This window comes from Passer domesticus, chromosome 4 (genome assembly GCF_036417665.1).
Source record: "Passer domesticus isolate bPasDom1 chromosome 4, bPasDom1.hap1, whole genome shotgun sequence".
Classification (NCBI taxonomy): Eukaryota; Metazoa; Chordata; class Aves; order Passeriformes; family Passeridae; genus Passer; species Passer domesticus.
The window spans coordinates 43,052,816-43,075,831 of NC_087477.1; the positions used below are offsets into that span (position 1 = coordinate 43,052,816).

Below are 23,016 nucleotides of genomic sequence, written 5' to 3' on the forward strand. Positions count from 1 at the left end.
CTGAAAAGGTTCCTTGGTGTTGGAGAAGGGAGTGGCTGGCTACATCTCTACTGTCTCTGGCACGGGTGAGAATCATGAGGAGTATTGATTTATAGACTGTCTCTAAAATTACCAGAAGCTACTAAACTGGTTGGAGTATTATCACAATTTTGAAATAAATATATTTCTAAGCTTTTCAGTCAATGAATTATTGTGATGATGCTTTTCTCTCTAGCCACTGCTGGCTGAAATAATTGAACTCATAAATTTTTGCAAAATCTATGTGAGGGTAAAGCCATGCTAAAGCAATAATTCCTTCTTTTTTGTGACGGAAGTGTGGGGAAAAGTAACAATGGGTACCAGATGACTGGAAGACAGGTTATGGTAGAAAGTCCAATAAACAAATGTGTGACAATTATATTCTTAGCTATGCAGTTGGCTCATCCTCAACAAAGAGTTGAGATTAGCGCCTTCTGAGGTATAGTGCACTTAGATTTAAGAAAGGAGGGAATTTCTTTATAGAAAATCATTGAAGTTACTTTGTTTTAAAGCAAGAGAATACCCATTTTACATCTTATGCCCAGAATCCTGTATCACTCTAATCAAGCCTTTGTGAAGAATCTGAAGGGCAGATGTTTGCTCTGTGTTTTAGAAAGGATAATGTTCATGTTGTGTTGTTCAATATTGAAGAGAATTGCAGTGCTTCCGTACACTTATTAACTAAGTCTCCTGGAAAAAACTAAGCAAAAGAACTAGTGAACTACAGAGGGAATCAGAATTTGTACAGATAAAAAGGAGAAGAGCAAATGCCAGAGCTGCTACATTCCAGTAAGGTCCCTTTATCCTGAATCCTGTAACTTGTTCCTTCTCTATCGTTAGAGCACTTGTCAAGGATCCCATGTTAACTCTGCTTCTGAGTTTGCACACATATTTTGAGACTGCAGATTTGTGGTATAATATGGTGATTATGTCACATGTAGAAACAGTTTTAAACTGGATGACCAGTCAAGGATTCCTAGGGGTAGAGAGTTTCTGGTATAAATACCCATAGGACTATAATATTTTTTCTGTGATGATCTGACTTTCTATCTACAAAATCTATGTTCAAGGTTTTTGCTTGCAGTGTGACCTTTCTTCACTGACTCAAGCAACAGAACACCAGTTCTTCCTTCTCCTTTACTTTAAAATCTTACAGAAAGGTCTTTTTAGTATTCATGACTATAAAAACCATTCCGTTTCCTTATTTTAATCTTAAAAATTACTTTCGACTTCATTAAAAGGAAGCACAATTATGTTGCCTTTCTTTGTATGAGTGCAGTTTATGTAGTTAGTCTTTCATGATCTTATATGTGCGCTGTTTTGCAGAGATATGTATAGGCTCTGCTTGCTTTCTGGCCTGAGGTGGTTTTCTGGCCACATGCCACTATTTAGTAGACTTCTGAAATATTTCCTAGAATGCCTCCCAACCTCCCTGAAAACTGCTTGTCTTCTGTTGGAGTTACATGGGAAAACAAAGCCCTGTAGAATACTTCTGTTTTTCCTTCTACCTGACAGGTCCTCCTAGCTCTGATGTTGATGAATGTCTCTTCCATCCTCTTCCCCTAGTTTCAGGCTTTTTAGTTGCGATGTGACTCTCCTTTACTATAAAATGCCAATCATTCTGGAAATTCGAAACATATATAAAATGTACACCAGGAAGACCATGTGCTCCATGCAGACTGCTTCTTCAGCCCCTGTTCAACCTAATTTGAATACACTAACTGAATCGTAAAATTCATTGTACAAATTTGAGAGGACTTGTTACAGACTTCTTTCAAGATCAATTTATACCAGATCATAGTCTTTACTGCTGCCAGATGCTGTAAGGGTGCATGCTCTTCTAAGAAGCTGCCCTTTTGCACATTGTTGTCTGACTAGCCACAGTTTTGTATCGTGACATCTCTTTGCTTCTTTTTACATTCTCTGTATTGTCTCAAGTACATGGTGGCCTTCCTCTCCAAGTATCCCTGTCGATATCTCTACTTTGGGCCTGAACCTCCCCATTTTAGATTAATGGGATTCTTCTTTCTCTGAGTTAAATGGGAACAGACTAAAGTTCTTAAAATGTCAAAACATCTGACAGTTTGGTATTTAAGTTCATTTGTAATAAAGAAAGGAAGGAAATAAAGTAGCATCCACCTGATGTTACTTCCAATTCTTATTTTGCCAGTGCATTCTGCTTTTCAGTGATGTAAGCATCTCCTTCTACTGAATGGGTAAGCTGAAGGCAAGTGTTTTAAAGTGCTTATCATTTGCCTATGGCTTTGAGAAGGCATCTTATTTTGTTTAAAATTAGGGTAATATACTTGTTTATGGGGAAATGTAATTCAGTGTAACCAATAGTGTAATGCTTGTGAGCATGAATGGTATGCAGTATTTATCTCATATGATTTCGAGTATTTTTTTTCACTGAGACAAGAAGTGCATATGGAATGGGAACTTCAGCAAGAAGCAAGTAAAATAAATTTTCAATTATATGCATATAATTGAAAAGATGCTTTCTGAGATAATGGCCTGAATTCCCTCCAATTATGAAGCTTCTATATGAGAGCCTTCCAGTACAAATTCACTTCATATTAACCTTTTAATTTTTTGCTTCTTTTCTTTGGCAAGACAACATAGATCTTTGTATAAATAAGAGTCAGACTATGTATATTTTTTCCAAAATCAACTACCAACAAGTAACAAGTACTTAGTTTTGATGCTTTGCTTTTCCTTACAATGCAGTAAGGAAAAATATTACACAGTATAGTGTAATAAAACAATACTTGGGCTAATTTGACTGGTGGACTGGACATGGGAAAGTGGGCACTCTATTTAAATATACAGAGCAAATCAACAGAATAAATTATTCTGCATAAGGTCTTAGCCAAGTGGACTCCTTCTGGTTGAAGTTAGGATGACTGTCTCAACATGGCACCTGCTTTGGAGTGCAAATGTAGTAAGTATAGCAGAAGATAATCCAGTTGTATCAACAAAAAATGTGTAAGACTCATTGACATGGAGAATAAAAAACATTATAAAATTTGTTTGTATGCAGATATTGACAAACCAAAACTATGTCGAGAACCTTCACTACCACATTTCTAGCATTTTGTTATAATTGTAGAGCAGTCGCAGTGTTTTCACTGCTCTGAAAGACACAACCCTTTTCTCAGGAGGCATTGTACATAGTAGACAATTATGAAAAAACAAAGCACTTTACAGAAGGCAACTAGGAAGACTGGAGATAGAAACAATCTTACATACAGAATTTTCATTCATTTGTTTGGGTTTGTTTAACTTTTTTTCAACAATAAATTTATTCTTTCTCTGTATATGATCTGCCTAGTTTACATATATATCAAAAAGAGGCACTGGATTAAATATAAATGTAAAAACCAAAATGACTTAAAATATAAGACTGAAAAATCTTAGCTGACATTCTAGGTCAGATTCTTCCTTTGGATGCCCACAGCTTTCACTAAGCACAGAACACGTGCAGGGTATCATTTTGCCCCGAGACACGTGCTACTCCGATTCCCAAAAGCAAAATTAGGTTCTCGGTGAGCACAGCCCTACTACTGTCCTTCCTTCAGCCAGAGTCCTACTGACTTCAGAAGGAGATTTCCTCTGATTTTGTCTCTTTGAGACTGGTTCTGTTTCTCCTTTCATACCTGCTACCTCAGTACTTATGTTGCAAGCTGACATCAGTTTTCCTGTTACCAAGATAGTCCCAGATCACTGATAGAAGGTCTGAGGCTGTATTCTGGGTGTGTAGTATAAAATCTATTACCTACCTGGTCTGTTTTCTGCTTTTAGAGTGTGATATTTTACCATCAGTGTGCCACAGCCAAATGAAGAGTAAACTGGAATTGGCACTCACAGGATATCCTGAAAGAAGTGATATCATGCCTGCTGCCTGCAGCCATTTAGTGTCAAGTTATAGTCAAGCTGTGGCCTCTGCCCTGCTGCATGCTTTTCTCTGTGCCTGGGTAACAGGAGCTTTTACTGAGGGGATGCAAAAATTACTCTGGAGTGGCAATTTGATCCTTTTTTAAGGAAAGTTGCTGTATTCAAAACCATGAGTGAGATGTAATCTGTTTGTAGTAAAGTCTGTTAAACATAATACTTCGTAATGTAATTTGAATAGTGATTACTGTCTTTGTGGTAGAAAAATCAGGGCATAATTTTTTTCTCTTCCAAATCTGATGGAATTGTTTTATTTCTCTGTGGTGTTTTTGCTAGACTTTTGGCTAATCTAATATTTGTTTATTCTTCCAATCAGGATTATAGAGTCAACATCTTTCTAAGACAGAAGTGGAATGACCCCAGACTCAAACTGCCCAATGACTGGAGAGGTTCAGATACACTGACAGTGGACCCAACTATGTTTAAATGTCTTTGGAAGCCAGACTTATTCTTTGCAAATGAAAAAAATGCTAATTTCCATGATGTCACACAAGAAAATATCCTCCTTTTTATATTTCGGGATGGAGATGTCCTAGTCAGCATGAGGTATTTTGTTTATTTGTTTCCACTGTTTTTTAAAGTGATTTTATATTAAATATATATTCTGTATTAGCCTTAGTAATGTAATACAATTTATTACTAACATTTAAATTTATATCAGACAGTTTCTAAACAATGCTGCAATAAATTATGCATAAAGAAATCAGATGATAGCACTGCAAGTGTGAGAAATTTGAAGTGCATATACCTGTTAAGCTAACACATTGAACTAACTAAATTCAAACCCTTTTGATAATTTTTTAGGTTCCTAGAAGCATAGTGGAGTAGATAATATATCTGAAATACAGCCTCCGGTAAAACAGTATATGAAAAACACTACTTGAATTTTTACAGCAACTGAAGTAAACAATGATTACTTGCTGAAGAAATAGAGAAAGGCATAAATTACAAAATTTGTGAATATGTATGTTTTGTAAAAGTACTGTGAAAAACTCCTGATTAAGTTCTATACCTTACTGTATATAATTTTTTTCAGAAGCCTCCAAATTTCTGTTCAATTTAATTGCCATTGACATATCCTTTTTTGGCAGTTTGACTTAATTTATCAAATGTATACACAATGCCACAAAAATAGTCATCCACTTAAACCAGAAAAATAGTTCATTAAAAAGAAGGTTATAGTGAATTACAGACATGGAGAGTTTATAGTTTATAGTTTTCAGATATTAGGCTAAATTTTCTAGCAGTAAGTGAATTTTCTTCTGGTATGTTCTGTAACATATTGCCCTGATAGACAAAAATTATTATCTAAATATACTGCAACTTTACCTTTAAGAGGTAAAATCGCAGTATATTTAGATAATTTTTTTTTATTATCTAAAGATAATAAAAAATTATAAAGATATCTAAAGATAAGAAAAAGAAGCTAGGTTTACATGAGCTATTTCTTCCTGGAGTAGAAAAGGATCGAAAAAAGGAGAAACAATATTAAAGAGTTGGGGTTCTTTTTCTCCAATTTCAAAAGAGGATGAGAAAAATCAGTTTCAAGACTATTGCTGGCAGTGATCAGAGGAGAAATTACATTGGGCAGTCAAAACATTTCATTTGGCTTGCTCTGAAGATCTTGGTTTTGATTTCAGCTGCTTCTGTTGTTTGAAGTGTGTAGAAATTAATATTTCAAAGTAGAAAATAACTTCCAGTTGCAAAAGAGGTTTCTCATTTGAAAGAGCAAATGTTAAATGAAACACTGAAATATTTTCTAAATATTTTTTTCTGTTTTGCAGGTGTTTATAAATGAGCTCAATAGGTAGTGTTAATGATTATTGAATGTTGAGTGAATACTAATGGAAGTGTTTCTGATGGAAAAATTATTCTCTGAAAACTTGCAAATAAAAAAGCCAGGTTCAGTAAAGTTAGAAATTATTGTCATTCTCTAAAAATACTGTGTTTTAGTAGCACACTATGTTCTTACATTATATGTATGCAGGTAAGATGAATTTTTTTAGGGTCTGTGGTTTGGTGATATTTTTAAAAGATGTAATTTTTATGTCTTGTGTTTGTAGTTTACAGAGATATTATCACATATAAATGAAAGAATCTCCAGTTATCAATATAGTTTCATGGCAAAATATGTATGAGAGAAAGCTCTTGCACAAATAGTTAAGAATTAGGAAACTGATTGCAGGAATAAACATCTGCTCACATCAGGGGAAGTAAACAGTAGACTCCCACAAAAAAAAAATCTATTTTGTGTTCTATGCTTTTCAATATAAATCATCTGAAAAACTGAATTTGCAAGTGCATTTGATGATACCAAAATATGCAGAACAGTAAAGATAAGAGACAACAGTGACAACCACAAATCAATTTAATGACTAGGTAACAAAGTATGGATGAAATTCAATGTAAACAACTAGAAATTATGCATGAGGGAAAAAATTATTTTAACTTCACATAAAGCCTGATTGATCTAGAGTTGGTTATTACCAGCCAAAAAAATTAGCTTTGAGTAGTAATGGATAGTTCTCTGAAAATATCATCTAATAGCTCAGTACTATTTGAGAAAGTGAATTGAATTCTTGGAAGTATTAGGGATTAAAGTTATGCCAGTGCATAAAAGTATGCTATACTTATATCTTGAATGCAATTCTGGTCTTGTAGCTTTAGGGAGGGAGGCAAGGACAGTCAAAGGTATGGAACAGCTGATCACGGATGAACTTTTCACAATGGAAAAGCAAAATAATTGAGGTGGTGCTGTAGAGGTCTCTAAATCACAAATGGCACAGGGAGAATGGATGAACATTGATTTTTTTGCGTTCATTTACAGTGAAAGAACTATGAGACAGTCTGAGGATAGGTAAAAATGTATGATTAGAATGTGTGGAGCTTAGCTATGGCATTCTTTGCTGCAAAATGCTGTGCATATTAAACTTTATGTGGTGTCAGGGTTTAACCCCAGCTGGAACCTAAGTACCATTCACTCACTTCCTCCTGGCCTCAGTGGGACAGGGGAGAGAAGCAGGAAAATAAAGGACATAGAAGTTGTGGGTCAAGAACTCCTTAAAAATTGCAGCAAATTAGAACAAAATAAAAGTATTTATGCTAATATTAATTGTAATAAGAAGTTGCTCACTACCTGCTGCCTCCCATCTCCTTGTGTGCCTGCTGACTGGCAGAGTATGGGAAACTGAAAAGTCCTTGATTTCGGGTAAGCACTACTCAGCAACAACCAGAAACATCAGTGTGTTATCCATGTTACCCTCATACTGAATCCAGAGCACAGCACTGTGCCAGCTACTAGGGAAAAAAACTAACTGTCCCAGGTGAAACCAGGACACCTAGATTTCAGAAAGCAACTAAAAACAAAACAACTTATTGGAGACAAAAAAATCTGTTGATGTCCCTTAAATATTCAAGAATCCCTTCTGGTTTGGGAAGCCCTTGAGGTGCAACTTTTGGATGCTGCTGGATGTCTGGCAAAATAACATTTCCAGATTTCTGTAGTGTCATATTCTTCTTTAGAAGTCTGTCATTGGTCAGTGCTGGAGACAGGACTCTGTTCTGTGTGGACATTTGGTTTAGTGATTCTATTACCTATGTGTATTTTGTCTTCTATTAGTAGTTCTCTAATTTGTGAGCTTCTAATGTTTAAAACCCTCTATAAAATTGTATTGTCTTATTTTATACTAGAGAGATCTCCATAGCAAACTGCTAATTATAACTTCTAAAATTCATTTCTGCTCTTTTAGAAGATGAAAATCTTCTGTGATTTTTCTTTCTCATGGCCATCTACTGCTTACCTTACAGCTCATGCCATTTCTAAATATCATTTCTGTGTTTTCAGATTGTCTATTACACTGTCATGCCCTTTGGACTTGACCTTGTTTCCTATGGATACACAGCGCTGCAAGATGCAATTGGAAAGCTGTATGTAAATCACTCTGTCCATAAAAACAGTTCTCTTCCAGGCATGCATGAGAATCAAACAAAAATTATTAATTCTGTTTACTTCATCTCAACATTTTTAATGAATCATGAAATTGATACTCACTGGTTCCTACCAATGTACTTTTCCCTATCAGAGAGGTTTCTTAATGTTATGGCACTGTGCACTCTTAGTTTTAGCTTTTGCTATCAACCAGAATGATAACTGACACCTTTTATAAAAGCATTTACAATAAACTCAGATAAATGGAAACATATTATTGGGAAAAAAAGAATGGTTTTGCCAGGTGGTTTTAACTTCCACAACCTGTGCTGCTTTGTAGGTTTTTGGGGCCCAATTTATCCCCCTGCACTGATGATACATTGGTATTGTTTGGAACTCCTTTGATACAGTACCAAAGGAAAAGCATTTGATGCCAAAGCAGTGAGATCATTTAGTATCAAACCTTTTGAAAGTGGTTTCCGGATGTGTTGTGGATGTAGTCAGGCATCTATTCCTGGTCTCCAGGTGATTTAATCTTACAACAGGGCAGACAGGTCACATCTCTGAAGGGTTTCATGCCATGCTGGAAGTTGCAGACAAGATGTTTCTGAAATCCATCTTCCTTTCCGTGCCCCAAATACGCAGGTGTCTACTCAACCACAGCTTTTTCCACCAGTTTAATTGTTGGTGATCTCACTTTTGTGGTAATTCTGTTTTCTTGCATAAGGATGAGCATGAAGCATAGAGAAGGAAGGTGACTTGTTCCAGTCTGCTCCTGCTGTAACATACAAACTCATTCAACATTTACTCCAGCAGGTCTGGTGGGAAAGGTGAGGCTAGGGAAAGGAAGTCACAAGTGGAAAAAAAGTAAGGTTAGCCAAAGCTGGGCAGGGAATCACACTATGGACAAGGCTAATAATAATAATAGTTATGAAAATAGTAATAATAGAGTTTTACAATTTAGGTTTTGATTGTCAGCATTTATCTGTAGAATTTTAGTATGCCCATAGTAATTTTGTTCATGAATACTATGTATGTACATTAGCTGAAGTAAACTCTTACGAAAAACCCAAATCAGTTTGGGGCTAAACTGGAATTAGTAATACTAATAGAAGTTCACTTAAGATTTCTCAATCCAGCCAGTCCACTTACTTTACAAGTGTTGAAAGGTATAGTCATGCAAGGAGAAACTACTCGTTAAAAAGAATCATGCTAAGATGATATACTAAAATGCAGGGAATTTGCTTCTTTGAAAAGACTGTGCACTAAACTTTCTTCTATCTTTTAATTCAGTTATCAAAAGTAAGAAAGGTACCTATGACTTCCTATCTGTCCTTCCTATCATGACTTCCTATGTGTCCTTTCCCTTCTAGCCACTGGCAGTTTTATTCTTAGGTTATTTTCAAATCACTATTTTGTTTTTACTTGCTAAATTTCTAAATCAAAAAAGGCCATCAGTTGTTACCAAGATGTTCTCATATCCACAGTTATAATCCCCAGTTCTACATATTCTCTATAGACACAATTTTCACTCTCCAGTAATTGTTATCATAAAGGATCTTGGCAGTTTTTTGATATGCTGTGTTTTGGAATGGGGTGAAAATGATTTTGTGAATGAAACATTAAAACAATTTTTATAGCATATTATATTATGAAGCTTTGAAACATTGTGATTTTATTAAATTATTGTGAATCATAAATACATCATTTATGAACAGTTTCACTTTCTTAATCACAGCTGTTTTTCAAAAATTAAAAAGACTAATCTAATGCCTCCAGAAACAGTGGCTCTTTAAACATTTTTCTCAGGCTTTGAATTGCAAAATGATGCATTCCAACTCCATCTTTTTTATGTTTCCTCATCTGTGTTTCCATCTAACACACATTATCTCTGTTTGAATTAAGTTAATCTTTAATGAACAGAAGGTAGCAAAAAATGGCTTGTAAATCATTATTCTGATTATGCATATTTAATCAATATTGCTTCATTCTTGAATATTATGAGTCTAACTTGCACTGCCTCTCACTTGGTGGTGGTGTATACATTATGATTTGGGCACTCAGAGGTTTGCTGAGTTCTGTCTGTACTTAGTGGGTCAGGAAGGCACTGAGCTGATTTCTGTAGGATTGCACATCTGCCCTAATTCCTGGGCAAGTATTTCCTGAATGGCAATGCTGCCATGAATCAGGGCTTTTAGTCCAAGAAAATAAGCAGTGTGGTTGTTTTACACAAACACCAAGATTTATCACAGTAATTGAGTTGTTAAATTCTTTTGAAGTTACTCAGATTCATAAATGCTGTTTAAAATTCATCTTTTTCATATTTTGCTGAAATGGAGTATGAATGAATATGGAGGCTTGAAAGCTGTGGAAAATACAGCTTTGCTTTCTTTGTGTGAAAAGTACACCCTGTAACAAATACCTCTTAGTCATCCTAATATTGCTGATAATGTAATGTTTCACCCACTAAGTCCCAACTTCGGCCCACATAAAAATGCAGCTGCGGATTATTTTTGTATTTATTTATTTATTTGAACAGGAAATAAAAAGAAAAAGACTGAAAGTTATACAATGCATATATGCTAGGTTTACTTGCAGAGTTTGCCGTGATTGAGGTGGATCTTTAAACAATTATTATTATTATTGTTTTGTCTTGTAGTTGGTTACACAACTGATGATTTACGGTTTATCTGGCAGTCTGGAGATCCTGTACAGTTAGAAAAAATTGCTCTGCCTCAGTTTGATATTAAAAAGGAGGATATTGAATATGGTAACTGTACCAAGTATTACAAAGGCACAGGTAGGTAATATAAGTTATTGCCTTGGAAAAAAAACTCTAAGCTTCCTTCAATTACTGTTTATAGTTAATGGTTAATATTCCACTCCACATCTTACATTTCCTGGGTTAAAATGGATTACCTTTAACTAATGAGTGGTTCATATAATGGTAAGTTTAATATGTGATCATTACAAACTAGTTCAAATATAGAAATATCCAAGTTGAAGAGATTAAATGTTTGTCTTGGCTTTGCTTACAAATATTATCTTATTATCACCATTTCATTTCTGTGGTCTTAATTCCTGTTTTTGCTTGTAAATGTCAAGCTATTCTGAAGGAATGTTTGTACAGAATCATGCCAGTTGCTGCAAAGTGGGTAAATTTTGATTTTCTGGTTAGACTTCTGTTCCATAACTGATAATACTAGACTGTAATTCCAAATGCTTCATCCTGCAGCTTCTTCCTTTCTCTAAATGTTCTGGAAATTCAGTCATTTTTGAAAGCTGCTTGCAATCCTCAGCCCTCTATTTGTTTATTCCTATGATTATTTTTTTAGTGTTGGCACAAAATTTTCCAATGGTTTATGTACTCTGACTTTTAAAGATTTACCTTTTTCACCTTGATTGATTCCTGCCTACAGTTATATCCAAACTAATCATTCTGTGACAACCACAAGATTTTCTACAAGAGCAGCTGTATTTTAGGCAGTGCTTTTACATCATGGGCATAAATCTTCCATTAAAACTCAACTGGGAAATCTGTGGTGCTGCAGCTTCTGAGGACTCTCTACAAGTTTCTTGTTACCTGTTCAGCTGAAGTGGAGGCTCTGTTACTTGCAGTTGTTCCTGTGATAGATTCCAAGCCTGGTGAGATCTCAAGGAACATTAGCAGATCTCAGAGTTAAGAACTTAATTTGAAAAGATAATGAAAATAAAAGTGGGCTTTGGTTTTTAACTACAAAATGAGTGAGATCTCATCCTAAGAACATAATTCATCCTCTCAGGTGATTTATAATTTGTAAATAATAAGAAATTAACTCTCTTCAGGAAAATTCTGATTTTTTGAAAGCGTATTCAGCAGCTAGCAGTGATGGCATTCAGGATATGGCAAAACCTTACTTAGCAGTGAGAAAAATATTTTGTTTCTATTTAAAAAAGAAAATTACTGAAAAAAAATCAGTATTTTTCATTTTCACAATGAAATTCATAGAAATGAGAAAATTGAAACATATTCTATTGTGATTATTTTGACGTATGCCCTAAATCTGAAATTAAATGTCTAAAAAAGCTTTAGATAGGAACCCTAAGTTTTTAGGAACCCTAAAGAAAAATATTTAAGAAATATACACAAAGAAAATCAGTAGTGTTCTCTAAAGTTTCAGCAACTTGTGACCACAAATGACACGGTGCAAAATGTTCAGTAAAATGTTCGCATTCTGTGTGTGTGTGCTTTGAACATTGAAGAAAGAACATGAGAGAACAATTTTTAAAAGTTTTCAGAATTTTTTTGCTGCAAGTCCATTCTGTTCAGTACATCCGTTTAATCTCATAACAAAAACATTCAGTAATGTTAGTTGAATATTTAATACACTGAAATATTTTTAAAGGCTGTCTTCAATGCTCCATTTTTTTATTTACTTGAAAACGCATATGCTGAAGGTATTTTTTAACAGATTTGACACACAGAGCTAAATAATTTTGTCAGATAATCAAGAGAAGTTTTGCATCAAGGAGCAGACTTTCAAAATCATGGTTTATGTAGGAGTTCCCTGACAATTGCAAAAACCCTTAATCTTTACTGCCTCTTTCTGTCAACAGATGTTTTATCATACCTACCTAAGTTGAAAGAGGGTCAGCAAATCTGGGCTGCTTTTGTAGCAATACATTGAATATTTATATTTGCAAATTTCCTGTTATTCATCAATTTTATGGCAGATCAAATAGGTCCTTTTGAGCTGAATGATGAGGGCAATAGATTCTATACTCTGTCTGATGAAGTATTATTCAAATGAAGGCATACAGAATGCATTTCTTACATAACACAAACAAATAAAAATTTTGAAGGTCATCTCTCATTTGAAAACAAAACGTAGAAGTGTCTGGAATCCATTCACAAATTATAGAGGGAAAATTTTTCAGCCAACTGATCACTGAAGATGATACAATGAACTATAAAATACAGTGTAGTGTCTTCTACACAAAGATGTTTGTCCTTAATGTTTTATACTTTTGTTGTTGTGATGTTTGTATGCCCAAACAGCACTTTTACAATTATGTGTCATTGTACAGCACTTAACTGATACAATATGGAAGGAAAATGGAGAACTTCTTGACACATTCTATCTTCTAAATAAGTATCTCACCAACTGGATTGATATATACAGTCTGATTTGAATTTTGAAGTTGTAGTAATATAACATAGGAATGCCTTTTACTTATGATAAAATTGTTCTTGAAGTTTTCAGGTTTTTTCCAACACTGTTTTGTTATTATTAACATAGAAATTCCAGTTCTTCTAATTGAGTGAAAATAGAGACAGAAATTATTTTCTGGTCATCAGACTTCTTGATGCATTTGTTATCTCCAGCAAAACATCTAGTAACTGCAACTTTGTTTTGTGTTGAATTCATCTTAAACATCTTCTGAAGTTTATATGTTTTAGATGTTCATTTTAAAAGATTTGGTACATTGTTCCTTGTTTACAATATTTGCAGCTTTTCTTGAGTCTCTTTAAAAATGTTTGTACCAATTTAAGAAGTAATTTTTGCCAGCTTTTGGTACTAGGGAAATCTCATGTTAGAGTCACATTCAGAACACCTCATTCAATTCTAAACCTGCTAGACTAATATTTCTTAATTCATCTTTTGCACAAATTAATGCTAAGTAGTATCTTCAGATGAGCTTAAGCTAGTAGGACTGCCAGACTCCATTGGTTTTATCTGAACTGCATCTTGAAGCCAGCATCAATCTGGGAGTCACTTCAGCCTCCTGCTGCTTTGAAATTTGAAGGGTTCCTTACAGTGCACAGAGTACCACAGCCTAACCACACTTGGTGCTTAATAAATCTGTGGTTTGAATTTTTTTTTTAATTAAACTCTTTATAAAGAAAATCAAAGCATTGAACTTTTGCCCTTAAGCAGAAAAAGACATGGAAATATGGATCAAAGGTTGACCTGCAAAGCCCATTAAACATTAATGCATTTATTTCTTTAAAGGTTATTACACTTGTGTAGAAGTAATCTTCACTTTAAGAAGACAAGTTGGATTTTACATGATGGGTGTTTATGCTCCTACACTGCTAATTGTTGTTCTATCCTGGCTGTCATTTTGGATCAATCCTGATGCAAGTGCTGCAAGAGTCCCGCTGGGTAACCTGCGTTTTCACGTACTGTTGTGATCCACTGTAACACCATTGAGCCATTCTCAGTTGCTTTGGCTACATGACACTGGACCCTGAAAGCAACTTCACTTCCATTATCCACTCATCATTTTCACTGAAATCTGCTCATTCCAAGTCCTGTAAACTCCATCTTGGCATTAGCAGTTCACTTGATTGTAGTTCCAGCATTTGGGTGACAAGCACACTGTCTACACTCCTCTCAGCCTGGACAAATCTGATCAGTCTATGCATGGGTGATGCTGCAAACACAGGCAATATGCATTTTACAGGGATTTCAACATTTGAAAAATGAGTAAGAAAGCAGGATGATAAGTAAGGCTCTTAATAGCTACCTATTGGAGAAGTCTTTCTGAAAATTAACAGAAACTATATTTGGAAAAGAGCTAGCATTCCTGTTACCTGACTGGCTTTATTTCATTAGAGACTCACTTCATGAGAGTACTTCAAGCTCATGCAGTCATGCTGCTCAGCTCAACACAGTAGGCAGGTCCTTAATTTATTATGAAATAGCAGGACACTGACTTAATAGTAACAATATTATCTTGACTAATTGCGTTGTACGCTGGATTACAGCTCTGGCATGGCCAAACCTGCTGACCCCAATAGTGCAATGACATGCAGAGCCAGGGTCTTGCATCCTGATACTTCTCCTGTTTGGATTCCATTTCCCATGTTTGGCTTCCCAAGGCTCCCATTTTCCCTAGCACTCCCTTCTCTCCAAGTCCATACTTTCCAAATCTTTGCCATATCCCAGGAGGTTTAGTGCACCTCTTCCCAATACCCCAGTGGTGCAGTTGCAGTATCCCTCCGGCTGCCTGCCTTGATCACAGACCTCTTACCCACACTGGAACTGCTACACCCCCACAGGATATGACTCCTGTGCAGCCTTTTTTATGTTTTTTCCTTTTCTTTTTTTTTTTCTTTTAACCTTTGGAAATAGTTACTTAGAAAGGAGTCTCAATCTGTATTGAGACTGCTTCCTAAGTAACTGTATCTGTAAAATACTGTATCCAATATGTATTAGCTTCATAGCAAGTAACAAATATAATCTTTTACCTTGAAAAGTTGCAAAGTTGCCTTATATTATAAAGAAAACTTTAGGAGAACATTTGAAGACAAAAAAGGTGGGGAAAATGTCACATGCATAAATTAAAAAGAATGAAAGAGGAACTGGAAAACTAGAATCAAAACCAAGCTGTTCTGCCAATTTTATAATCCCTTGCTTCAAATAGTGAACCAGATGGGCTTATTAAAGATATATTAGATTTATAGGAGTCTTAGCATAGATTTAAGTAATGTGGGTGCCTTTGTAACTAAATATGCATGCTTATTTATTGTTTAGTTATTTCATTCATTGTAAGTGTTTATTGGCTTCTTTCATGCATTAACATTTATGATATAATGAATTTTCAAAGATATTAGCCATTGCTCTGGCTATGTGACTTTTTCTTAATCCCCAGAAAAGCAAAAAAACCTGTAAATCTGGCACTCCCTTAGCTGAGTCAGTATTTAGTATGACAGTTACAAACACTGTCACTGGGGTAAGATTTATCTTTCTCCAGTTTCAGGAGAGCAACAAGCTATTTCTTCTAGTGACATCCTTGAGATCCTTGACCTTGAAATATAACAAGATCAACATTTGTGTGTCAAGTAAATGATATCTAGCCTCAAGAAAGTGTACCAGTGGCTAGATTGTATTAGATGAGAAGCTACTTCAATTCTTTCAGTTTATTTACTCATGCTCCTCATTCACATTTGAGCCTTAAGCTTTGGATTGTGATAAGTAGGCACCTAGTGCAGCTGCCAGAAGTGCAGCTTACACTCTGGTACTAGGGTCTCTGAGGCCATGCCAACATTCATCAGGCAGCAAATGGTTGCTGAATAGAATATTTCTGTGCTCCTGTCTCACTTTATTCTTACCTTGAAAAGTAGAAGTCTTTTAGACTTTGAAAATGAACCTTTCATTGTAGGAATCCACTCAAAAGAAAATTAGCTACTGGTCACTGTGGCCTCAGTTGCTCTACTGAACATGTTAATAAAAGCTCCACAAAAATCTTTTCAGCTAGAATGTGTAAATTAGTTCTGTAGAGTTCAATCCAAGATTGTAAGGTATAGTTTTTTAAGGTCTAAAAAGTGGGTTTACAAGTGTTTTTGACACCAGTCATGATATTAATTATCACATATTAAGATAGTAAAAACTTTAAAGTCAGTAGGAAGAAAATACTATATCCAAGACATTGAGCCAGTCTGTGTTATTGACTAATTCAGTTATTCAGGAGAAGGATAGAGGCTGTCTTTCAGCAGTCAAACATGGTGCTTGGTACAGTACACTGTTAGAGAATGAACAGCATGCCTGGGACACAGGCAAATGTGTCCCAGGTATATTAAGAGGCAGTATGTTTGTTTTATTTTACTTGTTAATGCAATTCATTGTGATCCATAATTAGTGTTCATCCCCAGTCTGCAGGTGTTGGTAAGTGATTTTTTTTTTTTTAAAGCAAAGCATCCTATGCTCACTTTTTATCCTAAGGGGAATGTTTGTATGTGAATGCTTCAGATACAGTAGATGGAAAGTAAGCCAGAGGATTACACTGAGGATTCAGTTCAGTATTTGCTGTATCATTCTGTTCTGAGATAATGCATCTGGTCATTCTTTATTATCCCCATAGATAAAAAAAATAAAAAAAAAATAAATAAAAAAAGTTCAGCTTTGCAGTGATACATTGATACTACACATTTCTAAATAAAGCATCATAAAATTTTGTGGGTTAAAATCGCATGACTGTTAACATTTCTTTATGCTTCAGTGTTCTAAGAGCTACTGAATTGTCAATTTGAGATCAATGCTAAATAAAATATCGTGTCAATCTTATTGAAATCCAAATGGGAACAGTAGCTAAAGAATCTGTTGTTTGTGATCAAGTAGAAATTAATGTTTTGATAGGCCAATACAGATAGTTTCATTTTAATTTACATTTTCACATCCTCAGTTACTTAAAATGTATCTGACGGAAATCATATCTCTGTGAATGAAAAATTTTTTCATGCATTATAAGAAACATAGTTGAGACTCCTTTTGGCCAACATTTTTTATAGACATCAATTCTATTTTATTAAGCCTCCCACTCATAAATAATCATTTATTATAGCATTCACAAAACCAAAATGGGACATTCTGAACTTGGAGATTGAACTAAGTTTGCCCTACATGACAGCCATTTCTAAAGTTAGCTTTTTCCAAATGTAGCTGTTTGTGCTACTATTTTCACAGGAGCCTGTGAGAAATCTTTCTGTGGTGTCAAGCTTGTATTTGTCCCTTGTGATATGAATCCTGTGTTGATGGTGACATTTGGAAGCCTTATTAGGGGAAATGCTTGGTGAAATCCGTGATGAGTATGACCTTTAACAGCCTTTGCACATGTGGGCTTTTTTCATGATAAGGGCTTCATGAAATGCCCTTTATCTAGAAAGCTTCCTGTAGATCCTGGAAGCTCAAATAGAGAATGACTGTGACCCTCAGTCACTTCCACGTTTTCATCTTCTCAGTGAATTGGGAACAAAGGCTTTTTGATTTGCTTGTACAGCTTTGCTCATCAGCAAAAACTTCCCTTTTACCTAAGGTCTGAATATCACACTTGTGAGCAGCTCATTCAGAGAATTGTTCCTGCTATAGCACAGTTTAGATTTCTGGGACAATACTATTTTAATTTAAAGGACTTAGAGTCTTTTGATTTAAGCATCATAAATTTCTCTTCCACATTTCCAGAATTAGATGCACATTGTAAGATAATTCTTTGGAAAGCCCATTTCCCAGCTGTGTGATGTGTGATGGGACAGGGAAACCATAACAACCAGTTTAGCCTCACTTATTTGCTTCTCTGTTTATAAAATGAAGGTAATCATTATTAGTAATTCATCATTAACTGCACTATCCTACCTAAGTGTTTAACTTGTTCATTAGCTGAAGGCATGTGCACTTTGTACACCTGCTGCACTGACCACATTGTGAAGTCCCATTCACTGTTGCAAAACATCATTCACTATTGTCTTTTTCAGAGAAAGAGCAAAGCCACTGTCATTAAAGGGAAGTTTTCTTATTCAATATATTGTTTTCTCTTTTTGTAGGTATTTTCTCAGTGCTCAGCTTGGCATCTGAATGTACCACTCTTGCTGCTGAACTTCCCAAAGTGTCTTATGTGAAGGCCTTAGATGTCTGGTTGATTGTTTGCCTTCTCTTTGGGTTTGCATCCCTGGTGGAATATGCTGTGGTTCAGGTAATGCTAAACAATCCAAAGAGAATTGAAGCTGAAAAAGCAAAGATTGCCAAGGCAGAGCAAGTGGAAGGGAAGGGTGGAAATGCTGCCAAGAAGAACACTGTGAATGGCACAGGGACTCCTGTTCACATCAGCACTTTACAGGTAGGAGCTGCAAAGCTTTGTATGCAAAATCAGCATTCTGCTCTATTAACCCAATTTCAGGAATATAATGTTTGTAATAATTTTGAATGGTGCTTAATCTTGGAAGGGGTCAAGACAGTAAAAACATGCTGGTGACTAATGGCCAGCAATCTGACCAATTGGTCCCTAGTGATTTGGGGTCAGAAGTTCTAAGTGAAAAATTTGTCTTTTCATACTATAGCAGCGTGGTTGCTGGTTAGATTCAGGTAAATAAAGTAGCAAGCAGCTTTACAGTTGCTGTTTTTCTCATAATAAATAGCAGCTGTCAAACTGTAACTATTCAGAGGACAGAACTCTCAGGCAGTATTTGCTGAGAGCATACTCAAATAACACCCAGCTCATTGCTTTCCCTGGGCTGGCCACAGCTGCACTGCATTGCATGCTATGAAGCCAGGAATCCAGAAGTCGAGGCATTTGTGGACAAAAGACCTGTCTGTTTGTGTCAAACAGTTCCTGCATTTCTTTCGTTGCCAGATGGAGTTTATGTGTAAATCAGTCAGATTTCACTATATGGTTAAAAATGACATGTACATCTTAACTCGGGCCAAAGTGTTCCATCATGTTGCTAAATTCCTGATATTTTAGAAGTCCCTGTTTGTGCTCCAAGAATTATCAGACATCCCAGTCCAACTGCCTTCAGTCCTAAGTGATATTTACTTGACATTTATTCTGCAGAAGAAAACATGTTATTCTACAACATGTCTAATATGAATTTGGCTTGTCCTTTTCAATGACTCAGCAATTATGTTGTATAAAATAAAGCTATTAGGCTAGATCCAAGTGGTAATATTCGTACACTGTGACTTCAATGTTTCCTTAAGAAAGGAGTAGTTTATGCAAGAATGGCTGAAATCTTGTCTTAGCATCAAGCTGGGATTGCCCCATAACTAATTGTCCCCACTCCAGAAGAGCTGCAGGTATTGCAGAACAGTGCACCTAACTATCATGATTCTCATCTGGTAGAAGAATCTTTGGGAAATGCTTTGGTAGGCAACCAGTTTTGGCTTAGAGTAACCCCATGACTGCTTTGACTCTGCTGTGGTTTTGCTTTCCCTGAACTGAATGTGATAATTTTGTGTTCAGCAATCTGCAAGTCGCTGTTTCTTCTGACAGAATAGTTGCAAAAACCCAGCAGAGCAGCATCTAATATATTTTTCCTATTTCTAGCACTGGTATACAGTGTGTTTTAGGACTTAGAAAGGGAATCATTATCCACAGAAGTTCAGCAATGTTCCTCATGAGTAGTGTCTAGCAGTAGGCGGAAGGTTTTTAGAATTCAGAATTCAGTCTGCCCTCCTCTTGTAGCATCTCCCCTCCACGATCTTGAGATGCCAGTCTCATCTTCTCATGTTTTACCTGCACTTTTCAGTGTCTTCCCAGTCTTCCCAATTTGTTATGAGAGACCTTTAACATTCAATTGTTAAAGCTTCTGATGATCTTTATACAGAGATTTACAAAAAAAAAATATTTTACAAGCCACAGTGGAAATAGGTATTCCTTGCTGTAAAAGCTGATCATGTGGCTGAGTGGCTCATGTCTAATAATCCAACTTGGACTACTCCACCTGCTTTGAAACACACCCTACCAGAGGAAACACATCCTGGGCTGGTAATTTCTGTGAAGATGACCAAAGGTCCCAGACCAGTGAATCATTTGACATCAGGATGTGGTAGGACAGTGATGCTAGATTTTATATATTTTAAAGCTATAAATCTGCCTAGCTGAAAACTCCCTCTCTGAACTTGCTACTGCGTAGGAATACTTTAAAAGTTCTTGGCTCTGAAAAAGCCTGTACTAAAGTCCTAAATCAGAACAGGTGTAAATCTTTTGGTAGCTCTGACTTCTAATCCAAAACTAGGCCTGCCTCATAAAATTTGGATTGCTCCCATACAGACCTCGTAATGATCAAGTAGAGAATGCATTTGTCATATGGAAAATATGCAAGGGAGAAAAACATTAAAGAAGCAGGTAATGGAAAAAAACTGTATGTTGAAAGGCATAAAGAATACGAAACAAAAAGAGGCCAGAGAGCTGTCCCAGAACTTCAGGAGCTGTTTCTCATCAGGGTCATGTAGGATTGTGTGGGAGGCAAGAGCAAATATTTTGCTAAATATCTGGAAAGACTTAGGTGACCCAATGTATAGCTTTAGAAGAAAAGGACGACTTATAACTGCACCCCTGTAATAAGTATATGTCCTACAGAAATGTTCAAGTGTGTTCTTTTTCCACATAGGAGGTGATTTTCAGGCAAAAGTGACTGAGGGTGTAGCTGGAAATGTCAGCATAGCTAGGCTTGAAACCAGATGGGACCAGATGGGACTTGAAGTAAAATCAACAGAAAAGACATGGAAGCAGACAACTCGAAGTAGGGAAACAGAGAGCATGAATAATTCCATTTATAAGTGTTTCTCCTGTTCAAACTAAGCTCTTACATATTATGGAATATTAACTTAATGGTGCTGATACGTATCTGTAAGTTGTTCAGAGGCGAATCAAATTTAAAAAGAGAAGTTACTTTATTTCACTTTAAAATGCCCCTGATCCTATGCTGTGGTAGTTTGTGTTCCCTGAGCAGCAAGTTGTGCACTTCCTGCTTTTGCAGTGTTGCAGTAGTGATGTCTCTGCAGGAGATCTGGGGAAAGGGCCTGCATGAGAGGTACAGGGGACTTGCTGGGTTGAGAAGATTCTTGGTTATTAGGAGGATCAGAGGGAAGCAAGTGGGGCAATCAAACATTCCTGGTTCCAGTCTTCATGGAACAACTTGTTTTCATGTGCTTGCTCCATTTGTGAAAGTTAAAATGGCATCTGGTTTGGAGACTTGGCATATTTTATTTTAGTAAAAAACAACCGTAACAAAACCTCATGATAATCCCTAAAAATACAAGCAGCTATTGTTCCATTTTTATGGAGTAAAGGGATAAGGTTTTCAGTGGATCATGAATATTAAAAGCTTAATATAATTCATAATTGCAGTCTAGGAGAAGTGATCCCCTGTAACAGAACCTGCAAGGGTGCATTGAAAGTTTTCAGCAGAAAGCACTTTTGTCACTGTATCAATAGTCAATGGTCATGATCAATAATCACCAACAGTGACAGTGAATATGGCAGGGTGAAAAGAGTGCTCACAATTTTCCAATCACCCAAAGATGGAGAAAGGCTTCCATGGATATACAGCTACTTCACTAGATCCTGGGAACTGTCTGATATAAAAGCTGCATGTTGCTAGCATACAACAACCCCTCAAGTCCAAGCTTTATGAGTCATGCTCCCTCCAACAAAAACCCTTGAAATGTCAGTGCCATTTTAAACCCAGGGGTTTATCAATATGACTGTCTGATTAAAGTCAAGTGGTCTGTCTCTCAAGATCACCCTGATTCTGTAGGGAAAAGAGAAAATAAGCACTTCTGATGTGTTTTTCTAGGAGAAGCAGTGGCTATGCACTTAGAGGCAAAAAGCCATAAGAAAATACAGCTTGGCTCCCTCAGCTCATAGCGACTGCAAGTAGATGCTGTTCTAAGCAGAGGAGAAAATTATGCAATCTGGTGATAACTGCTTGCACTGGCTTTTTATTGGGAATCCTCAGCAGGAGTTTGTGTGTGTTTCCTAGCAATGAAACATCATACAGTGAGAAAAACAAGCAAAAAGGGAAATGTTTTGAAGATGAATAATTTTTTTTTTTTTGCGTTCATTGCTGACGTGATTACAGTGAGAGATTGTACTGTTAGCTATAACAACACCCCTCAATTTGAAAAGTCACATTCTCATCAAGCCCATTTTTAGAAGCTGTCCCCCACAGATAATGTGCTAATGACTGGAGAGAACATTTGCTAAAAGAACGGTTCTGGCAGATGATGAATAGCACTATGCAAGTGGTGGTAATAGCTCTAATGCCAGTTATTTTTAAAAAGTGGTGCTATTGCTTGCTTTGTCTTGTCAGAGCCACATCTAGGCTCTGAAACCAGAGATGGGTTATGTTCATCTCTACTGAGTTATAATGTACTTGGACACCGGTGGTGACCTGTGGTGACTTAATCTTCCCAGGTTTTTTCCCCTCACATGGAACTCCAGACTCTTTTTTTTTTTATTGTAGAACCACCAAAAACCCAGCTTACATTTTACCTTGTACAGAAAACCAGAGGCTGCAGCCTATTTTAATAGTTCCTGACAGCATTTCAGGTACAGAGTAGGTACTTTCTGCTCCAGTGACTCCCATATTCATCCTTGGAGATAATTCAAACATGACTGTAAAAAGGCCCCGAGCAGTCTGCTTTGAGCAGAGGGTTGGACTAGATGGTCTCCAGAGGTCCCTGCCAACCTCAGCTCTGCCGTAATACTGTGATATTTTATGCATTAATATTTTTGTCCTGTACTTTGCAAAGAATATTTGGAATGTGGTAGCATATTCCTGCTGAGCTGAACCAGAAAATAGACCCAATGTGAATACAGACTAATGCTAAACAATCACTACTTTATTGATGATCTAC

At 36.2% G+C, this 23,016-nt stretch overlaps 1 protein-coding gene across 3 annotated transcripts in view; it reads left to right on the forward strand.

The window, feature by feature from the left end:
• The window catches only part of GLRB (glycine receptor beta), a 48,974-nt gene that overhangs the window by 17,765 nt on the left and 8,193 nt on the right, over nt 1-23,016 (forward strand). For all 3 annotated transcript variants that reach the window (XM_064417486.1, XM_064417485.1, XM_064417487.1), the window contains exons 5-9: nt 4,286-4,515; nt 7,814-7,896; nt 10,557-10,697; nt 13,891-14,043; nt 18,201-18,493. In XM_064417486.1, coding sequence (XP_064273556.1) covers nt 4,286-4,515; nt 7,814-7,896; nt 10,557-10,697; nt 13,891-14,043; nt 18,201-18,493 — 900 coding nt within the window. The remainder of the gene's footprint in view (nt 1-4,285; nt 4,516-7,813; nt 7,897-10,556; nt 10,698-13,890; nt 14,044-18,200; nt 18,494-23,016) is intronic.